The sequence below is a fragment of the Tupaia chinensis genome, unplaced genomic scaffold (genome assembly GCF_000334495.1).
Source record: "Tupaia chinensis unplaced genomic scaffold, TupChi_1.0 Scaffold000044_1, whole genome shotgun sequence".
Classification (NCBI taxonomy): domain Eukaryota; kingdom Metazoa; phylum Chordata; class Mammalia; order Scandentia; family Tupaiidae; genus Tupaia; species Tupaia belangeri.
In genome coordinates, this window is record NW_006159500.1 from 1,652,464 (window position 1) to 1,672,164 (window position 19,701).

The 19,701-nt window shown below is 40.5% G+C and overlaps 1 protein-coding gene across 1 annotated transcript; it reads left to right on the forward strand.

Moving 5' to 3' along the window:
• Window positions 1–238: 238 nt before the first annotated feature.
• Window positions 239–1,373, forward strand: LOC102473040 (eukaryotic initiation factor 4A-I). The gene has a single exon (XM_014589385.2). The coding sequence runs from the start codon at window positions 267–269 to the stop codon at window positions 1,371–1,373; it is 1,107 nt and encodes a 368-aa protein (XP_014444871.1). The 5' UTR covers window positions 239–266.
• Window positions 1,374–19,701: the final 18,328 nt, after the last annotated feature.

A 19,701-nucleotide genomic window follows, 5' to 3' on the forward strand; every position in this document is an offset into this window, starting at 1 on the left:
TTACCACATTTAAATAAATGTAATAGTACCTATTTGAAGCTTGTGAGCTTTTGATTATGAAAGATTTCAAACATATTCAAGAATAGAACAGTCTAATAGAACTTATACGCCCATCATGCAGCTTCTACAAGTATCAATTGACCCATTTTATCTTCTTTATGCCTCAGATTATTTGAAATCCTAAGTATCATATTTTATCTGTAAATATTTAGTTCCTGTATTTAAAATGATAAGGATCCCGATCCAGAGACAATGGCCCCAATGGAATGGAGCCCGATGGCTTCATCGAGAGTAACTGGAACGAGATTGTTGACAGCTTTGATGACATGAACCTCTCAGTGTCCCTTCTCCGTGGCATCTATGCCTTGGGTTTTGAGAACCCCTCTGCCATCCAGCAGCGAGCCATTCTTCCTTGTATCAAGGGTTGTGATGTGATTGCTCAAGCCCAGTCTGGGACTGGGAAAACGGCCACATTTGCCAAATCGATTTTGCAGCAGATCGAATTAGATCTAAAGGCCATCCAGGCTTTGGTCCTGGCACCCACTCGAGAATTGGCTCAACAGATACAGAAGATGGTCATGGCACTCGGGAACTACATGGGTGCCTCCTGTCATGCCTGCATTGGGGGCACCAATGTGCGTGCTGAGGTGCAGAAGCTACAAATGGAAGCTCCCCACGTCATTGTGGGTACTCCTGGCCGCGTGTTTGATTTGCTTAACCAGAGATACCTGTCTCCCAAATACATCAAGATGTTTGTATTGGATGAAGCTGACGAGATGTTAAGCCATGGATTCAGGGACCAGATCTATGACATATTCCAAAAGCTCAATAGCAACACTCAGGTGATTTTGCTGTCAGCTACAATGCCTTCTGATGTGCTTGAGGTGACCAAGAAGTTCATGAAGGACCCTATTCGGATTCTTTTCAAGAAGGAACAGTTGACCCTGGAGGGTATCCATCAGTTCTACATCAATGTGGAACGAGAGGAGTGGAAGCTGGACATGCTGTATGACTTGTATGAAACCCTGACCATCACCCAGGCGGTCATCTTCATCAACACCCGAAGGAAGGTGGATTGGCTCACTGAGAAGTCGCATGCCCGAGACTTCACTGTGTCTGCCATGCATGGTGATATGGACCAAAAGGAACGAGATATAATCATGAGGGAGTTCCGTTCTGGCTCTAGCAGAGTATTGATTACTACTGACCTGCTGGCCAGTGGCATCAATGTGCAACAAGTTTCTTTAGTCATCAACTATGACCTTCCCACCAACAGGGAAAACTATATCCACAGAATCGGCCATGGTGGACAATTTGGCCGTAAAGACGTGGCTATTAACATGGTGACAGAGGAAGACAAGAGGACTCTATGAGACATTGAGACCTTCTACAATACCACCATTGAGGAGAAGCCCCTCAGTGTTGCTGACCTCATCTGAGAGGGGCTGTCCTGCAACCTCGCCCCAGCCAGGGTTCAGTCCTGGGGAGGGCTGAGGGAGCAGCAAGAGTGGGGAGGGAAGAGAGCTAAGGGATGGACATCTTGTCTTTTTTTTTTCTTTTTTTTTTTCTTTGAATAAATGTCACTTTTTGAGGCAAAAGAAGGAAACATGAATATTTTAAACACCCTTTTCTTTGGGGTAGGCTGTTGCCCCAGGTGCCGTCTCTTCTCCCAAAAAGCACTAACCATTTCCCTAACCTAGTCACCTCCAAACCTAGAGGCTCCCCCACCCCAGCTGAACTCCTTTGAAGATTATTATTCCAGGAGTTATAACATGTCACTCAGCCTCATTTGCTGGACCAAATCTGGACGGAGAACCCAAGTGAGGTTATCTCCAGGTGGGGGGAGCAGGTGAGAAAAAATGGTAGCCATTTTTACATTGTTTTGTATAGTATTTATTGATTCAGGAAACAAACACAAAATTCTGAATAAAATGACTTGGAAACTAAAAAATAAATAAATAAAATGATAAGGATTCTACTCAATCACATCATCATTGGGAACAAAAAACAGTAACTATTTAATATCATCAAATACCCAGTCAGTATTATTTTCCTGATTGCCCTACAAGTAATATATTTGTAAAGTCTTCTTTTTACTTGAAAGAAAATCTAATACTGTAAACTATTATAGAAGAGTTTTAGTATTCAGAGCATGAAAATAACATTCTTTAGGGAACCAACAGTTAGCGTAATGGCTATGTTGCTGGACTCCCATGTAGTCGACCGCAGTTCGAGTCCCATACCCGGTGGCTTAAAACTCATGCCGGGCGCGTGTGCGTGTGTGCCCAAGATCCCAAGAGGAGAATGGAGGAGAAGGGATTGCAGCACGACCATCCCCCCCGGGGGGTGATTTCTCGCTTTCTGTCTCTATGTCTCTCTCTGTCTGCCTGGCGAGCTCATGTGCCCTATAGCAAAAACCTCTCAAAAAACAAAAACAAAAAAACATTCTTTAAAGTCATTCCTAAACTATTTCCCATAAAATACTAAATGTTTAAAAGGGATTTTTTTTGCTTATTTTTTAAATTTTTTGTTTTTGTTTTTTGCTACTTTGGTGATGTATCTATTCTTTGATATGTAGATGTGTATGTGTGTCTGTATGTTGTCTGCAGATGGTTATCTTTTTTTTTTAAAGAATTATTTTATTTAACTTTATTTATTATTATTATCATTATTATTTTCCAGTTTGATCAGAGAGAGACAGAGAGAGAGGAAGTGAGAAAGCAAGCCACCAGGTCCGAGACTTGAACCGTGGTTGTCCATGTGGGAGTCCAGCGCCCCTGTTCACCATGCCACCTGCTGGCCCCTGCAGATGGTTATCTTTGAGAAAAAGTATTGGAGGGGAGAAGAGAGATTTTTAATTTATTCTCTATACTATTTAAATTTTCTAACTAAGATCATGTATTACTTTTCTTTAAAATCGAGTATCGGGACCAGCAGTTAGCATAATGGCTATGTCGCTGGACTCCCCACGTAGTCGACCGTGGTTCACATCCCGGACCCGGTGGCTTAAAACTCACGCCGGGCATGTGTGCGTGCATGCCCAAGATCCCGAGAGGAGAATGGAGGAGAAGGGATTGTAGCGTGACCATCCCCCCTGGGGGGTGATTTCTCGTTTTCTGTCTCTCTGTCTCTCTCTGCCTGGCTGGCAAGCATACATACCCTGTGGCAAAAACCTCTCAAAAAAAAGAAAAAAAAAACGAGTATCAAAAGGAATTCTTGGGAACCAGCAGTTAGCGTAATGGCTATGTCGCTGGACTCCCCACGTAGTCGACCGTGGTTCACATCCCGGACCCGGTGGCTTAAAACTCACGCCGGGCATGTGTGCGTGCGTGCCCAAGATCCCGAGAGGAGAATGGAGGAGAAGGGATTGTAGCGTGACCATCCCCCCTGGGGGGTGATTTCTCACTTTCTGTCTCTATGTCTCTCTCTGTCTGGAGAGTGCATGCGCCCTATAGCAAAAACCTCTCCAAAAAAAAAAAAGGAATTCTTTATTCTGTTTTCTTTTTATTTTCTTCTATTAAAATATAGCAAATGTTACTTTTTAAATCAAGTGAAAGAGAAGGCTGAGGCAAAGGACAAAAATAAATATTAAATTACCATGAGTACACATGTACCATTGAGAACTATTACAGTTGCTAATAATGGGCTACAGATTTGTCTCTGGACTTTCAAAGTCATTAGGAATCAGTAAGAAGAGAATACACTGACGAGAAACACAAGATACCGTATTTATGAAAGGAAAGCAGCAAATTGCTTCAGACAAGTATATCTAATACTCTTAATAAAGCCAGAAGAAAATTTCTCGTATAGGTTCTTATAAAAGATTCTGTTTGTAAGGAACATAAAATTCATACTCATTATAGTAAAAAAAAAAAAAATAAAGGATTCTAAATGCTGTTTCATATAATAGCTTCTTTAAATATAGGCTGATGACAGCCAACAAACTGTAATCAATAAAAGCCATACTGACACTAGAATGGTAAAAATACGATGTGATCCTAACATTGAATTCTCTGCTGGTCAGACTAATTTTAGGGTAATTGTAGGAATCACAAATGTAGATGACTACAAGTACTAGCAAGTACTTAGTAAAGGGCCTATTGGCTATGAGATTACATGTGTACTGTGTGCACAGGAGAACTCCTGCCCTAACTAAATGAAACAGCAGCTACTTCTCAGCTCCAGTAGTAGATAGTACCATATGGGGATACTGGTATAATGTTGCCAGACCTCATAAATATATATATTTTTTGCTATAGGGTACATGTGCTCACCAGGGATAGAGAGAGAGGAAAAGTAAGAAAACAAACTGCCAGGTCTGGGGCTCAAACCTGTTGGCCATGTGAGAGGGAGTCTAGCACCTTAACCACCATTCTACCTCCTGCTGGCCTCAGACCTCATATATACACACACACACAAACACACATATATTACACACTTTTTTTAGAGAGAGAGTTTTGTTTTTGCTTTTTAAAAGTTTTTTTATTTTTTCTTTTTGCTACAGAGTGTGAGCACTCACCAGAAAGAAAGAGAGACAGAAAAAGTGAGAAATCACCCCCTGGGGAGGAGGGCATGACCACACTGCAATCCCTTTTCCTCCATCCAGTCTCCTCTTGGGTTCCTGGACATACATGCACACGTGCCTGGCATAAGTTTAAGCCACCGGCTCAGGGACTCGAAACATGGTCAATTATGTGGGAGTCAGCACTGTAACCATTTTGCCATCTGCTGGTCTCCAGATCTCCTATATTTGAAATCTCACTTTTTCAGAGTTGGTTAAAATTTTTTAAATACTGCGTGTTACAAGCAAAATATTTCTATGGACAAAATCAGCCTTAGTTTGTGACTGCTTCTCTATAGGAATATATTATATCCTTCAGGTAATCTCCCATGAGCATGTTTCTCTCAGTGTATATACTTGCTTTAATTATTTTCTAAGTTGGGGGTATAATTGACTTCCTCTTGCAAGAATAGAATTGATTAAATAACGTGAGTTCCAGAAGAGAAAGCAAAAAGGAAGAGAAGGCAATTCATTAATTACCCCACTTGATAATTCCTTCTCAATATTCATCAAATGATCAACGAAATATTACTTTTAGAGCTGACTCTCTTCCCTGGTACAGTTGGAACTGACTCAGAAGAGGCCTAGCTTATTTCATAGAAACCAAAATGATCTGGTGACAGCACTCAGGAAGGTTGCTCCTCATTTTTGTCTTTGCGTTTATACTTCCCACTACTAAGATTGATGCTTAGTATTCTTTTATTCCTTTATAGCCAATTCATAGATGATGGTGACTGAAAGTTTGACCTCTAATATTATTAGAACCAAGAGTACCATGGAAATGTCTGCATAGGGATGCATGGCTGCTTGCTCCCATTCTTACATAGTGGCCTCCGTAGCTAAGTCCTTCTGATGCTCTCAAGGAGGCTAAGTGGAGAATGCTCCAATACAGTGGTTTTCATTAGGATTAGCTCAAGAACAAGTATATTTGTATACATTTCCTAACTCCTGACTGACAAGGATCATATTTCAAGATGATCTCAAATATTCAGTTAGTCGATATCACACACCACACCCAGATGAAAACTTCACAAACTGTATCCAAAAATGTCACATTTATTTCCGCATCTATGATAAATCTAGGAAATGATTGAGGTATTTTTTGAACTTAGGTGTAAAACCAAATGATTTTTAGTATTAATTAAAGAAATTCTCTCCAGTGTTTGGAGTGCATGGCAGTATGTTAATAGTGTACATATTTATATTTATAGCTGTTTAACATGTTTAGAGGTAGCTACCATACAGTTTGCCATTACAGTGTGATAGTAGATTTTATTTATTTATTTATTTTAAATTTATTTATTTTTTTAGAGAGGTTTGCTATAGGGTGCGTGTGCTTGCCAGAAAGAGAGAGACAGAGAGACAGAAAGCGAGAAATCACTCCCCGGGGGGGGGATGGCCACGCCACAATCCCTTCTCCTCCATTCTCCTCTCGGGATCTTGGGCATGCATGCACATGTGCCCGGTGTGAGTTAAAGCCACAAGATCCGGGACTCGAATCGTGGTCGGCTACATGGGAGTCCAGTGACATAGCCATTACGCTAACTGATGGTCCCAGATTTTATTTAAATAAACACTTATGACCAACGTTTACCTCGTGTCACAATATTATTAAGAGTGTTATTCAAGGGACCAGCAGTTAGCATAATGGCTATGTCGCTGGACTCCCATGTAGCCAACCGTGGTTTGAATCCCAGACCCGGTGGCTTAAACTCACACTGGGCGCGTGTGCGTGCATGCCCAAGATCCCAAGTGGAGAATGGAGGAGAAGGGATTGCAGCATAGGGGGTGATTTTTCACGTTCTGTCTCCCTGTCTCTCTCTGTCTTTCTGGCAAGTGCATGTACCCTATAGCAAAAACCTCTCCAAAAAAAAAAAGAAAGAAAAGAAAAGAAAAAAAGAGTGTTATTCAAATTTAAGCTTTAACATGATATATCCAGATATGTTAGCTTTAATTACAATAATTGCTAAATTAAGAAAAGCTTATTTTTTTAAGAAAAACTGATTTTTAAAATTTTTAATTTAGAGAGCTTTTTGCTATAGAGCAGGTGTGCCCACTGGACAGAAAAAGAGAGGCAAAGAAAAAGAAAGCCAGAAATCACACCCCCAAAAGGGATGGCCACCGCACAATCCCTTTTTCTCCATTCTCTTGGGCCCACATGCACATGCACCTGTCTCAAAAAAAATCTCTCTTAAAAAAAAAAAGTAGGGACCAGAAGATGGTGTAATGTTTGCATTGCTGGATTCTCCCACAGTCGACCATGGTTCAAGTCCTGGACCTGGCAGCTTGGAACTCACGACAGGTAGGTGTGCGAGTGTGCTCAGAGTCCCAAGAGAAGAATGCGGGAGATGAGATTGTGGCGTGGCCATCCCCCCCCAGAGAGTGATTTCGTGCTTTCTGTCTCGTGTTTTCTGGCTCTCTATCTCTCTCTTTCTCTGGCAATTGCACGTGCCCTATAGCAATCTCTCACCCTCGCCTCCTCCCCTCTTACTTCTTGGTCATGTGCTTTTAAACTTGTTGAGGGCAATGTGGAGTTTAGAGGAAATCATAAGGATATATTTTAAGAATATGAAGTTCCCCCAAATTAGCCCACTCTACCAATTTCTAACTGAAAGTACTTCCGTTATCTAAAATAATTATGAGAGGTGGCCCACTAAAAGAAAAAAAATCAGTAGATCTGAAAACCTGAACCAAGTTTCTCTAGATGGTCAATTTACTAGATATATTACAGAATAAAAATGTTTTGAAATATAGTGATGTCTTATTTTTTTAATCCCCCCCTCACTATTTTTTTATTGTTAGAGGACTTGTACACTCACCAGAGGAAGAGAAAGCACCTCCAAATGGGGTGTGGTCATGCTTCAATCTCTTCTGCATTTCTCCATTTCATCGAGATTTTGGGCCCATGCTCCCAAGTGTGTTGTCAAAGCTGTAGTACTAGAATTCAAAGTGTAGTTGGCTATGTGGGATCCAGCTCCCTTAACCACTAGGTTTCGGGCCTGGACCATTAGTATCTATTTATGCTTTGGGCAGAAATGAATACTTTACTCATAGTATTTTATTTTTTTACAAGCAATGCCTTATATTCATTAATAAAGTAAAAGTTCATTTCTAGATGATTCTTTCTCATGTATTCTTCAGTGAATATGGGTAAACAGTACCCGAGTATTCTTTTCCTATTCTTGCAACACTTCTGTAAGTTTGAAATGATTAAAAAAACAGAAAAAACATTTATCATGTTTTTTAGAAAATAATTGATTTCTTGATGTAACTTTTAAGAAGAATTACTTAGAAATGGCTAATAAATCCAAATCTGACATAATTCTACCCATAGCAAACTATTAAGATAAATTTGTAAATGATGCCTTATTCTCATGAATGTCTTTGAAAAACCTAATGAGGGTGATTTATTTTCTCTTGTCCTTTTAGTGGGTGATTTCCCTGGGTGAGTACAAGGGTATGAAGAGATATGTAAGTAAAAGTTTGAATTATTAATTTGAACTGAATTCATTAATAAGAGAGCAGCAGTTATAATGAATCGTTTTGTATTTCCATATGCAAAAGTTGGACCCAGCAAATAAAAACTAAATCTTCTTTGGGAAAATAAATCTTAATTTAGCACATCGATTGTCAGAATAACTATTAGTATATTACACATTTTGAAAAATCATTTCAAATATTTAAGATTTATTCTCCCTGATAATTTAAGAAAGTGTCTCCTATAACTTTCTCTGAAATCTAGAAACAAGATTAATTTTTGGTATTTGACACATTTTTTAAAAAGTTTATTTCTTCCACGTGAAAGAGAGACAGAGCTTTCAACAGCATTCCCACACTTCAATCCACTCAGCCTTGGCCAGCCTGAATCATGGACCACACCCACCTATATATCTGGCATGCTCAAGGAGGTCACAGTCCATCACACAAAGCTAGGGCCTTTCTCATGTGGATCCTGCTGCCCATCACTGTGCCACAGACTGACCCTTGGTATCTGATATTTCAAAAGGTGTGGAGGGTGGGCAGCAGGTGGTGTAGGGAGAGGCCTAATCTGAACTGAACAATGGTGACCTTTAAAGACTCACAGAACACAGACTCATTCGCTTGGGCCAATGCTGCACAGCTGGCAGAAATTAAAGGAAACTATGTTTTAGCCAGAGAAGGCCAGGTGGGGCTTATTTAGAACCACGCGACACAAGATGCTCCACAGCTGTAGTCAATAATAGAAGACACCTGACTTTACCTTCCGCTGCCTCCTCCCCCATTGCCCTATAAAAGAATAAACCCAGGAAGGATTCGGGCTGCAGCTATCTCTATCAGAAACACCCAGTCTGCTTGATCCCACTATCTCCACTTGTGTGTCTGTGTCTTTGTTCTTTCTCAATCCACCACCCACTTCTACTTGGGGTTCCACATAACCTCTGCCCACAGACAGGAACAAGTGGCATTGTGGTTAAGATATTAGACTCCCATGGGGCCGGCAGGTGGCGTGGTGGTTAAGGGCACCAGACTCCCACATGGCCGACCTTGGTTCCAGTCCCAGACCTGGCGGCTTGCTTGCTCTCTCTCTCTCTCTCTCTCTCTCTCTCTCACCTGCACTCTACCCCTCGGTCAAATTAAAATAAGTAAATAAAGTTAAATAAAATAATTCTTTAAAAAAAAAAAGATATTAGACTCCCACATGGCTGACACCAGTTTGAGTCCAGAACCTGACGGGCTGAAAATCACACTGGGTACATGTCATGTGTGCCCAAAATCCCAGGAAGAAAATAAAAGAGAAGAAAAGAAAAGAAATTAAGGGAACCAGCAGTTAGCGTAATGGCTATGTCGCTGGACTCCCACCCACGTAGTCGACCACGGTTCGTGTCCCGGACCCGGTGACTTAAAAAAACTCATGCCGGGCATGTGTGCGTGCGTGCCCAAGATCCCAAGAGGAGAATGGAGGAGAAGGGATTGCGGCGTGACCATCCCCCCTGGGGGGTGAATTGGACCTATGGCAAAAAAAAAAAAAAAAAAGTGAAAAGGGGTCATAAATGTTTCACTTTCGTCCTTATTCCTTTAGGATTGTGAAATTTCTTGTATGTAATAATCAAAACATACTTTGTTTTCAGAGCCAGTACCATGGTTAAGGGAGCAGGATCCCAATGACTGACTACAGGTTGAATCCTACGGTTTGAATCCTGACCCAGTGACTTTACATGCCTAGGGCATATGTGTCCATGGTCCAAATCTTAACAGGAGAAGAAGGGATTGTAGTATGACCACATGTCACTGGAGAGATGTGTTCTCTCTCTCCCTCTCTGTCTCTCTGTCTCTCATCTGATTTTCTCTCTCTTGTGAGCACATATACCCTCTGGAAATTTTAAAAATAATAATAAATTTTTTAATAAAAAATATGCTGTTTTCAAACAAAATACACATAGTGTCATTTGTATTTGCCTAATTTTTTTTTCTTCTTTTCGAGAGGTTTTTGCTATAGGGCATGTGCGCTCGCCAGAAAGACAGAGAGAGACATAGAGACAGGAAGTGAGAAATCACCCCTCGGGGGGATGGCAACGTTGCAATCCCTTCTCCTCCTCTCTCCTCTCGGGATCTTGGGCACGCACGCACACGAGCCTGGTGTGAGTTTAAGCCACAGGGTCCGGGACTCAAACCATGGTCGACTACGTGGGAGTCCAGCGATGTAGCCATCATGCTAGTCCCTGCTGGTCCCTGTATTTGCCTGATTTTATATTCCCAACTTTTTATGCATGCATTAATTTTAAGCTATAAATTTGAATTCTGTCTTTTTTTTAAAGAAAATATATTTTCATTATAAAACTATAGAAAAACAAGTGCTAAGTTATTTCATATGTTCTCCAGTTGAGAAATGATCACAGGATTCAAGAAGCCATGTGTCATGAGGTCAGAGAAACTATTCCTAGGTTGCGGACACTGAAGTCTTTTGTAAGTCCCTAGGTAGTCCGGCCGGATTTCCAAGGTTACTTATAGCAATCTTTTATGTCATGGAATGCCTTGCCCAGGTTGTGCAATGTAACCATTAAAGCCATGCAAACCTGTTACTCAACTACTTCAATCTTCTTTCTTCTGTATCCAAATCAAATGATTTCCATGCAATCATGTGTAATAGAATATTTACCACCCGACAAGGATTGTAAAAGATTCTGTGAATTTGCCGATTAAAAAACAAACAAAACCAGCTTGAAAATATGCTGTGAGCCACCTGAGACTCAGAAGATCTTTTTGTCTAGATAAAATTCAGGTTCAACCAAGAACTGATGACGTCATGTGCAGTCGTTCTTTACAGAGAGAAGTGGCTATTCTTTTCTCTTCTCTACCCTCTAGGGCTACCCACAGACTCCTTTATTTCTTATCCTAAGACAATCCCACACTCGTGGTAGGGATGACACAGTAATGAACACAGTACTGGAAAAGATGCTTCTGCTTTCCTCCAGAGCCAAAGGCCAGGTCAGTCATTTGACAGGGAGTTAATGGGGTTGTTTTTGCTCTGGAGCAGAAGATGAGAAAGAAAGAGGAGTATTTGAATTGTCCTGAGGAGAGCATTTTAAGTCCTATTTTCCATTGTTTCAAATGTCTGTAGTTTTTACATAAAGACCTTGACAGTCATCTGTTTCCTTCATTTTTATGTTTTATGTCCTGCCTTTCAAATTTATTTTGAGAAAAATGTGAACCAACTAAGTTTGAACTCAGTTTCAATTTGTACTTAATTTGTTCACTCTTTTAAGTATTAATCTTTCAAAGGAAAAAAAAACAAACTATAATCCCAAAGGATTTGGAAATATTTTTATTTGAAAAAGAGGAAGCCCAGTGTAGGTGGTAGGGGGACTGCTGTGTGATACTGGAGCCATATGGAGACCCAGGTTTAGATCCCAAGTCAACTTGAACATGTATCTGGGCAACTGTAATCCTGGCTGTCTGGGAGGCTGAAGGGAGGATTGTAGCATGGCAGAACTCTGTTAAGGGTATCTTTCTCTGTGTCATGAAAGAAACAGATAAAACAAACTGGAAAAATTAAAATAAATAAAAATAAAAGAGAGATAAATTGCTAATGTTTCTTTGGCCAGTTCCTTGCTGTAACTTTCTACTGCCAAGATCTGACACTTCCAGAGATTCCACTGCAAAAACTGCTCTTGCATAAAGATTTTCTTCTTTGCTTTGTTTTATAATGTTTAGGAGATCACAACTACTTTGCTACATTATGAGAAAATCTCAAGTCTAAACCATGTAATATATATACATTTTTAATTATATCTATGGAATTCAAATGATTACTGAAGGCCCACTATGTGTCAGTCACTTTCTGTGTGCCAAAGACACAAAAATGAAATTTTCTAGTCTAGTTGGGAAAATATATACATATCTAAATAATATAGTCACAGAGATGTTAAAAGCGATACCTATGATACACAACTGAGACCAGAGAATGTAACAACTAATTGTGTTGGGGAGAATCAAAGAATGTGGTAATATTTGATCAAGGTCTTAAAGGATGACTAGAGAGATTCACCTAGTGGTTCTACCCAGTGGGAGTATACATTCCAGTCACTAGGTACGTTTGTAAAAGTACGAGGCCTGAAATGAAAGATAAATCCCAAAAGTGGCCTGGAATCACTGGAATTTAGGGTTCAAAGGTTAATCATAACTTCCTTTTGCCAGCTGGCTGCTTCTCACTCCTCTTACTTCCAGTTCAGCTTCCAATGCAGCAGAGTGCTTTCTCTCACCAGCATCCCTGATCCTTGAGAAGGTAATTTCAGAGCTGGTTTTTACAAGCGTCCAACTCCTTTCATGAAAGGAGTTGTGCCTCTGTGAGTCTGTTACTCTGAACAAAAACAGTCCTGCCCAATCTGATTACACCCAGTCTTCATTGAATTTTATTACTAAAGACAAAGATATTTTGGCCCATTCGTTTTTTGTTTTGTTTTGTTTTGTTTTTTTAAATTTGCTACAGGACATGGGCTTGCTGTGGGGATGGGAAGAAAGAAAGCATCCCCCACAGTGAGATGGCCATGCCACAATCCTTTCTCCTGCATTCTCTTCTCAGGATTTTGGGCATGCATGCACAGACTCTGAGTGTGCTTTCCAACCCACCAGATTCAGGACTCAAATTGTGTAGTCAGCCATGTGGGCTCCAACCACCTTCACCACCACACCACTGTCTGGACCTTTAAGTCTATTCTTGAAGAGTAAAGACTGGTTACAATTTGAGATACTTAGAATACATTGCAAGGTCTAAAAGTAATCCAAATATTCAAAAAATGTTTTGAGAAATGCTGGCATCACTTAGAACTTTTCAAAATTACTCTTTGAGGAGAGCCCTTCTTTTGATATGCAAATTATAAAATTATGATGTTTAAAATAGCCACATATTAATTTTATTTTGCTACAGAGTGTGTACAATCACAGGAAAAAATATATATATTTATAAAGAGAGAGAGAATCAATCTCAACCCCCGGGTGGATGGCCACACCAAAATCTGATCTTCTCCATTCTCGTCTCGGGATTTTGGTCACACATGTACATGTGTGCAGTGTGTTTCTCGGGCCACTGAATCTGAGATTTAAACTGTGCAGTGAGCTGTGTGAGATCCAGCACCTTAACCACTACACTCTCTGCTAGTCCCCACACAGTTAATTTTTAAGATACGATAATGATATTGTGGTTATTTAAAAAATTTTTTTAGAGAGATGTTTGCTATAAGGCATGTGTGCCCACCATAGAGACAGAGAAAGACAGAGACAGAAAGTGAGAAACCACCCCCCTGGTGGCCTGGGGTGGGGGATGGCCACCCTGTAATCCCTTTTCATCCATTTTCCTCTCAGATTTTGGGCACGCACGCACACACACCCGGTATGAGTTTTAAATCACTGGGTCCAGGACTTGAACTGCAGTCAACTACATGGGAGTCCAGCAATGTAACCATTATGTCATCTGCTGGTCCCTGGTTATGTTTTTATACAGGTGACTTTTGTGGAGGTATACACTGAAATAATAAAGATGAAATGATGTGGGATTTGCTTTAAAATAATTCAGTGTTGGGCCAGACTCAAAGTGTAGTGTTTAAGGGAGCTGGAACCTACATGGCCAATTTGTTTAAGTCCTCTCCTGGTGACTTCAGAATCATGCCAGGAGTGTGTGCATGAGTGACCCGAATCCAGACAGGATGGAGAAATGAAGGAAAGGAGATGGCATGGCCACACTCAGGGGGCACTTTCTTCTTCAAGTGTATACACCCTTGGCATTAAAGGAAAACAGGTTTTTCTTTGTTTTTTGTTTGTTTTGTTTTGTTTTGTTTCAATTAAAACATTCTAGGGCTGGCAGGTGCCGTGATGGTTAGGGACACTGGGCTCCCACATGACTGACTGCAGTTCAAGTCCCAGACCTAGTGGCTTGCTTTCTTATTTTCCTCTCTCTCTCTCACTTGCTTTGTCAATCTCTGGTCAAATAATAAACAAATAAAGTTAAATAAAATAATTCTTTAAAAACAAACAAAAATTCCAGTGTGGGTATGAGAGTCATATATTGGTAGATATATGGGATTATACTTGTCTACTTTTGCATATGTTTAAAATGCTCAATATTAAAAAGTAAAAAGATTACATTACACTCATACTTCATCTTGTATTTGTGGATGGGAAAGGAATTATTGTTTTTACAAATATCAACATATATAGTACATTTTAACATTATCAGTTCAACATCATAGATTGATTTTTTTTTTTTTTTGGAGAGGTTTTTGCTATATGGCGCGTGCGCTCGCCAAACAGACAGAGAGAGACAGAGAGACAGAAAGCAGGAAATCACCCCCCAGGGGGTATGGCCACGTCGCAATCCCTTCTCCTCCATTCTCCTCTCAGGATCTTGGGCACGCACGCACACGCGCCCGGCGTGAGTTTAAGCCACCAGGTCCGGGACTCGAACCACGGTCGACTACGTGGGAGTCCAGCGACATAGCCATTATGCTAACTGCTGATCCCATAAATTGATATTTTTATTTTTTGTTTGTTCATTTTAGAGAGGGCCTCACTATGTTGTTAGTACTGACTTCAAACTTGCAATTGTCCTGTCTCAGTCTCACAAGTAACTGGGATTATAAGTGCACTATTGCCAAGCTTGTGATCTGAATTCTTTACAAAGACCTTTAATACCTTTTGCTGTAAATAATTTTAATGTATATTAATATTATATAATATGTTAAATATTAAATACTTTATAAAATATAACATTTTAATATACATTAATATTTTTTAATCTTTTAGTAATTCTGAAGATATTAAGTTGTCAGGAAAGTCACACATATTTTTCTGTGTTTTTGTATGCTAAAATGCGTCCTGACTTTTCTGACAACCTAATAATTAAGTTAAACATTTACTGTTGGGGTTGGCAGTTGGCGTGGTGGTTAAGGGCACTGGACTCCCATGTGGCCAACCACTGTTCGAGTCCCAGACTTGGTAGCTTGCTTTCTCACTTTCTCTCTCTCTCACTCTGTATCTCTCTGGTCAAATTAAAATAAATAAAGTTAAATAAAATAATTATTTGCAACAAAAAAAATTTACTACAAATCTAACAAGTTAATGTATACTAAAAATCTTGTACTTTAAGGAGTTTATCACTTTGGGGGCTAACAGGTAGTGTGGTGGTTAAGGTACTGGACTCTCGCATGGCTAACCACAGTTTGAGTTCTGGATCTGGTTGCTTGCTTTCTCACTTTCTCTCTCTCTGGTGAGCACAAATACCCTATAGCAAATTAATAAATAATAATAATAATAATTCTAAAAATAAAAAGGTTATCACTTTTTTTTCCCAGTGACATTACTTTTGTTCATTTCTTGTTTTTTCTTTTGAGGTTTTTGCCATAGGGTGCGTACACTTGCCAGAGAGAGGGGGAGGGGAGTGAGAAATCACCTCCCTCCCACCGGGGGAGTGATCATGTACAGTCTGTTCTTTATGGTTGAGCATGCACGAAAACACACTGGCGTGATTTTCAAGCTGCCAGGTCCGGGACTTGAAACACAGTTGGCTATGTGGGAATCCAGTGCACACCTGCTAGCCCTGCTCATTACTTTTTCAGCTTCTTGCTTTGTATTTTACAGCAAAACTGCATTATGAACACTACTGTATAAATACTGCAAATGTAAATATGCAGGTGTTTTCTTCTGTGTTACAATGCGTCAGAGGATGAATTGATTTATTCATGCTCTTTATAGATCACTCCACCTTAAAAAAAAAAAAGTTTCTGAAGAACTCCAGGCAGAAACTAGCTCTGTGGTTGGTGATTAAGGCAGCTGGAACTCACATGACTGACTATGCCGTTAAAATCCTAGACCCAGGGGCCAGCCAGTGGTGTGATAGTTAAGCTATGTGGATTCCACATAGCTGACTGTGTGACTTGAGTCCTGGACCTGAAGGCTTGAAAAAACACTCTGGGTGCATGTGCATGAGTGCCCAAAATGTAAAGGAGAATGGAGGAAAAGAGATTGTGGCATGACTGGGGGTTGGCGGGTGATTTCTCACTTTCCCTCTGTCTCTATCTGTTGAGTGCATGTATCCCACAGCAAAACTAAAAAATATGAAAAAAATTAAAATAAATAAATAAAATCTGGATCCAGAAGCTTGAAAAATCATGCCAGGCATGTGTGTGTCATGCCCCAAATCCCAACACATTGAAGAAATGGAAGAGAAGGGATTATAGTATGACCATGCCCCATTGGTGGTTGCTTTGCCCTTCTGCCTCTCTTTCTGTCTGTCTTTCTATATATGCCCTCTGGCAAATTAAACAACAACAACAACAAAACCCCAAAACAACAAGGCCAGGCATTCTTTGACAGTAAATACCTTGCTAAAATGAGGTTTCTCTTTGAGTTGGCCCTGTGGCCTGGTAGTTCAGAGAGCTGGATCCCACATGGCTGACCACATGGTTAGAATCCCAGCCCTAGGAGTTTGTAGTGCATATGTGTGCATAGCCCAAATCCTGAAAGGATGGAGAAATGGAGAAGCGGTTTGCAGCAGGACCACATTGAGGGAGGATAGGGCTGCGTTCCTTCTCTCATTCTCTTTCTCTCTTTGGTGAGCATACTCACCTTCTAGCAAGTAAAAAATAAATTAAAATCAGGTTTTTCTTAATTCCAAGTGTTAAGACTATGAAGTAGCTTGTACAGCAGATTGTCTTAAGGATGTGTTACAGGAATGGTAGAGAGAATTAGTAACTCCTCTTCTCTCATGGGAAAACCCACAGACTCAGGAGCACAGGGTGAGCATGTCAGTTTTGCTTACATTTGGACATGAGGGAGGGATCTCTGGAGGTGCTCATTATAGGCAATGTTATGCTCCTCCTGTTTAACTCAACACTAAGCTTGTAATACATGCACTTCATAGTGGGACAAGCTTGCTCCAAAGCCAACTAATTAACACACATTTAGTTCTTAACTTTTTATTTTATAAACACTGCTACAAATTTTAGCTTATAATTTTCCCAGTATGCTTTCTCTTTAGGTGACTGTTGCACAAATTGTAGCTTCAAGACCATCTGCATCCAAATCACTTGGGATATGTGTTAGACATATAGGTTCCCCCACTGCAGACATTCTTGATCAGAATCTCTGGGCTTGTTTAGAACTGACAGCTCAGCTTTGGAGGAAGTTTTTGTTTGGCTATGGAATGACAAGAATAATAGACCAACACTCTGCTCCTGCCCACCACTTTAGAAGTATATACTGCTGGGCCAACTGGTAGTGTGGTGGTTAAAGCAGCTGATCTTGCATGGCTGACTGTGGTTCAAGCCTGGCCATCCCCCTGGAGGGTGCTTTCTGCTTTCTCACTTTCTCTTTTTCTCTCTCTTGTGAGTGCACATACCCTGTAGCAAATTAAAAATAAAAAAGTTTAAATGCTCTGCTGGCTCCAGTAGTTAAGCTTTGTATGTAGGGGGCCAGATCCACATGGTCTACCATGGTTCAAACCCTGGTCTCAGGGACTAGAAATACATGCTGGTGCATGTATATGTGTGCCCATAATCTTTTAGGATCAAGAAATAGAGGAAAAAGGATTACAGTATAATCATACCGCATTGGGGGGTGCTCTCTCTCTCTCTGTCTGATGACCACATATACCATCCAGAAAAGAAATATTGAAACAATTTTTTTTAACCTGTAAAAATGCACTTTATTGACTCCTGGGAGGGGGACAAAAGTTAAATTTTCTGCTTTAGGCCATGTGCATTTGCCAGAGATGGATACAGAGAAAGAGAGAACATGGGAGAGAAAGAGAAGTGAGATAGCATCCCCGTGGGGGAGATGGCCATGCTACAGTCCCTTCATTTATCGTCTTGGGATGTGAGGCATGCACACACATGCTCCCAGCATGACTTTCAAGCTACCAAGTCCATGACTTGAACTACTCAGTCTTCAGTACAGATACCTGACTTAATTTTAGCAAACTAGCTAGTCCCAATCCACTCATTAAGAGAGACATTTAAGATAAAAATTAATTTTTTCCATGTAATGATTACTTATCAAAATTTATAACATATTTATGTTGTTTTTATGGATAGAATGCCAATACTAATTGAACTGATAACTCAGTCCAGCATAATTTTTTTCTGAAGAGGTTTTTGCTATAGAGCACGTGCGCTCACCAGAAAGATAGAGACAGAGAGATAGAAAGTGAGAAATCACCCCCAAGGGAGCATGGCCACGCTGCAATTCCTTCTTCTCCATTCTCCTCTCGGGATCTTGGGCACGCACACACACGTGGCCGATTTGAGTTTAAGCCACCAGGTTCAGGACTCGAACTGCAGTCAACTACATGAAAGTCCAGCTACATAGCCATTACGCCATTTGCTGGTCCCCAATCCAGAATAATTTTTAAAAATATCTTCATGGTTAAACAATTAAAACACATGTATTTTTATCATATATTCTTTATTGTGATAATAAAGATAATTGATAAGACTTTTACACATAAAAATATGTCATAATAAGATGGAATTCTTTGATGGAAGCAGAATAGAAATACAGGCTTAGGGAAGAAAAGAAAGACGCAAAATGCCTAATCATTAAAGAACAGCTTGTCAGAGACCAGCAGATGGCATAATGGTTACATTGCTGGAGTCCTGTGTAGTTGACTGTGGTTTGAGTCCCAGACCCAGTGGCTTAAAACTCACATTGGTGTATGTATGTGCATGCCCAAAGTCCCGAGAGGAGAGTGGAGGAGTAGGGATTGTAGTGTGGTCATCCAAGAATTGGAAAGTGTAGGGGGTAAGGCAGGGAAATTGAGCGAGGCACCAATTAGGAGACAATTTTCTCCAAAGAATTTGAACTATTTGACCCATAGCTATAGAAATGAAGAAAGACATCTGAAATGAAAAACTAGTAGGAAATAATAATTCTTAGTGTTTGTCTCTGCTTCATTTCATCTTAGATTTTAAATATCATAAAACAAAAGTACATTTCTGGCCAGCCACAGTGGTGCAGGCAATAGGGCCCCACTGTGGGATACTGGAGCCATTATGGGACTCCTGGATGTAGATGCTGGGTAGACCTGAACGTGCTGGGCACCCGGGATCCTGGCTGACTGGGAGCAGGATCACAGCGTAGCCAGAACCTGTTGAGACGTTTTTTTTTTCCTTCTTTTTTCTCTCATAAAATAATGAAGTAAAATAAACTTCATAGCAAAACAAAACTGATATCTTCCACCTGTAGACACTGTCTTGACCTGGTCCTGACCTTCCTTCCTGTTTCCTTCTTTCCCCCACTGTTCACCAGACATTCTACTAAGTGTAGGGGCTTCTGAAACAGTAAATCTCATGGCCTTGGCCTCTGATAGTTTCCAGTCCAGCTGAGAAGCTTACAGCAGAGTATGATGCTGAGAGTGATGGCGTACATGGCTCACACAACTCCACTCCTCTTCTCTTTGCAGCATGCTACAAAGCTGAAAGCTGAAGCCTCCATTTCCCAAACTCCCTCACATTGCACTTGTGGCCCAGACTCTGCCAAAGAGACATACAGAAGTGATACCTGGATGACAGAGGTGGCATTTTTCCTAGCAGGCAAATAGGTAGGTGGGGACTCTTTTTTTTTTTTTTTTTTTTTTTTTTTTCGGGGGCACGGACCCATGATCCACACTTTGC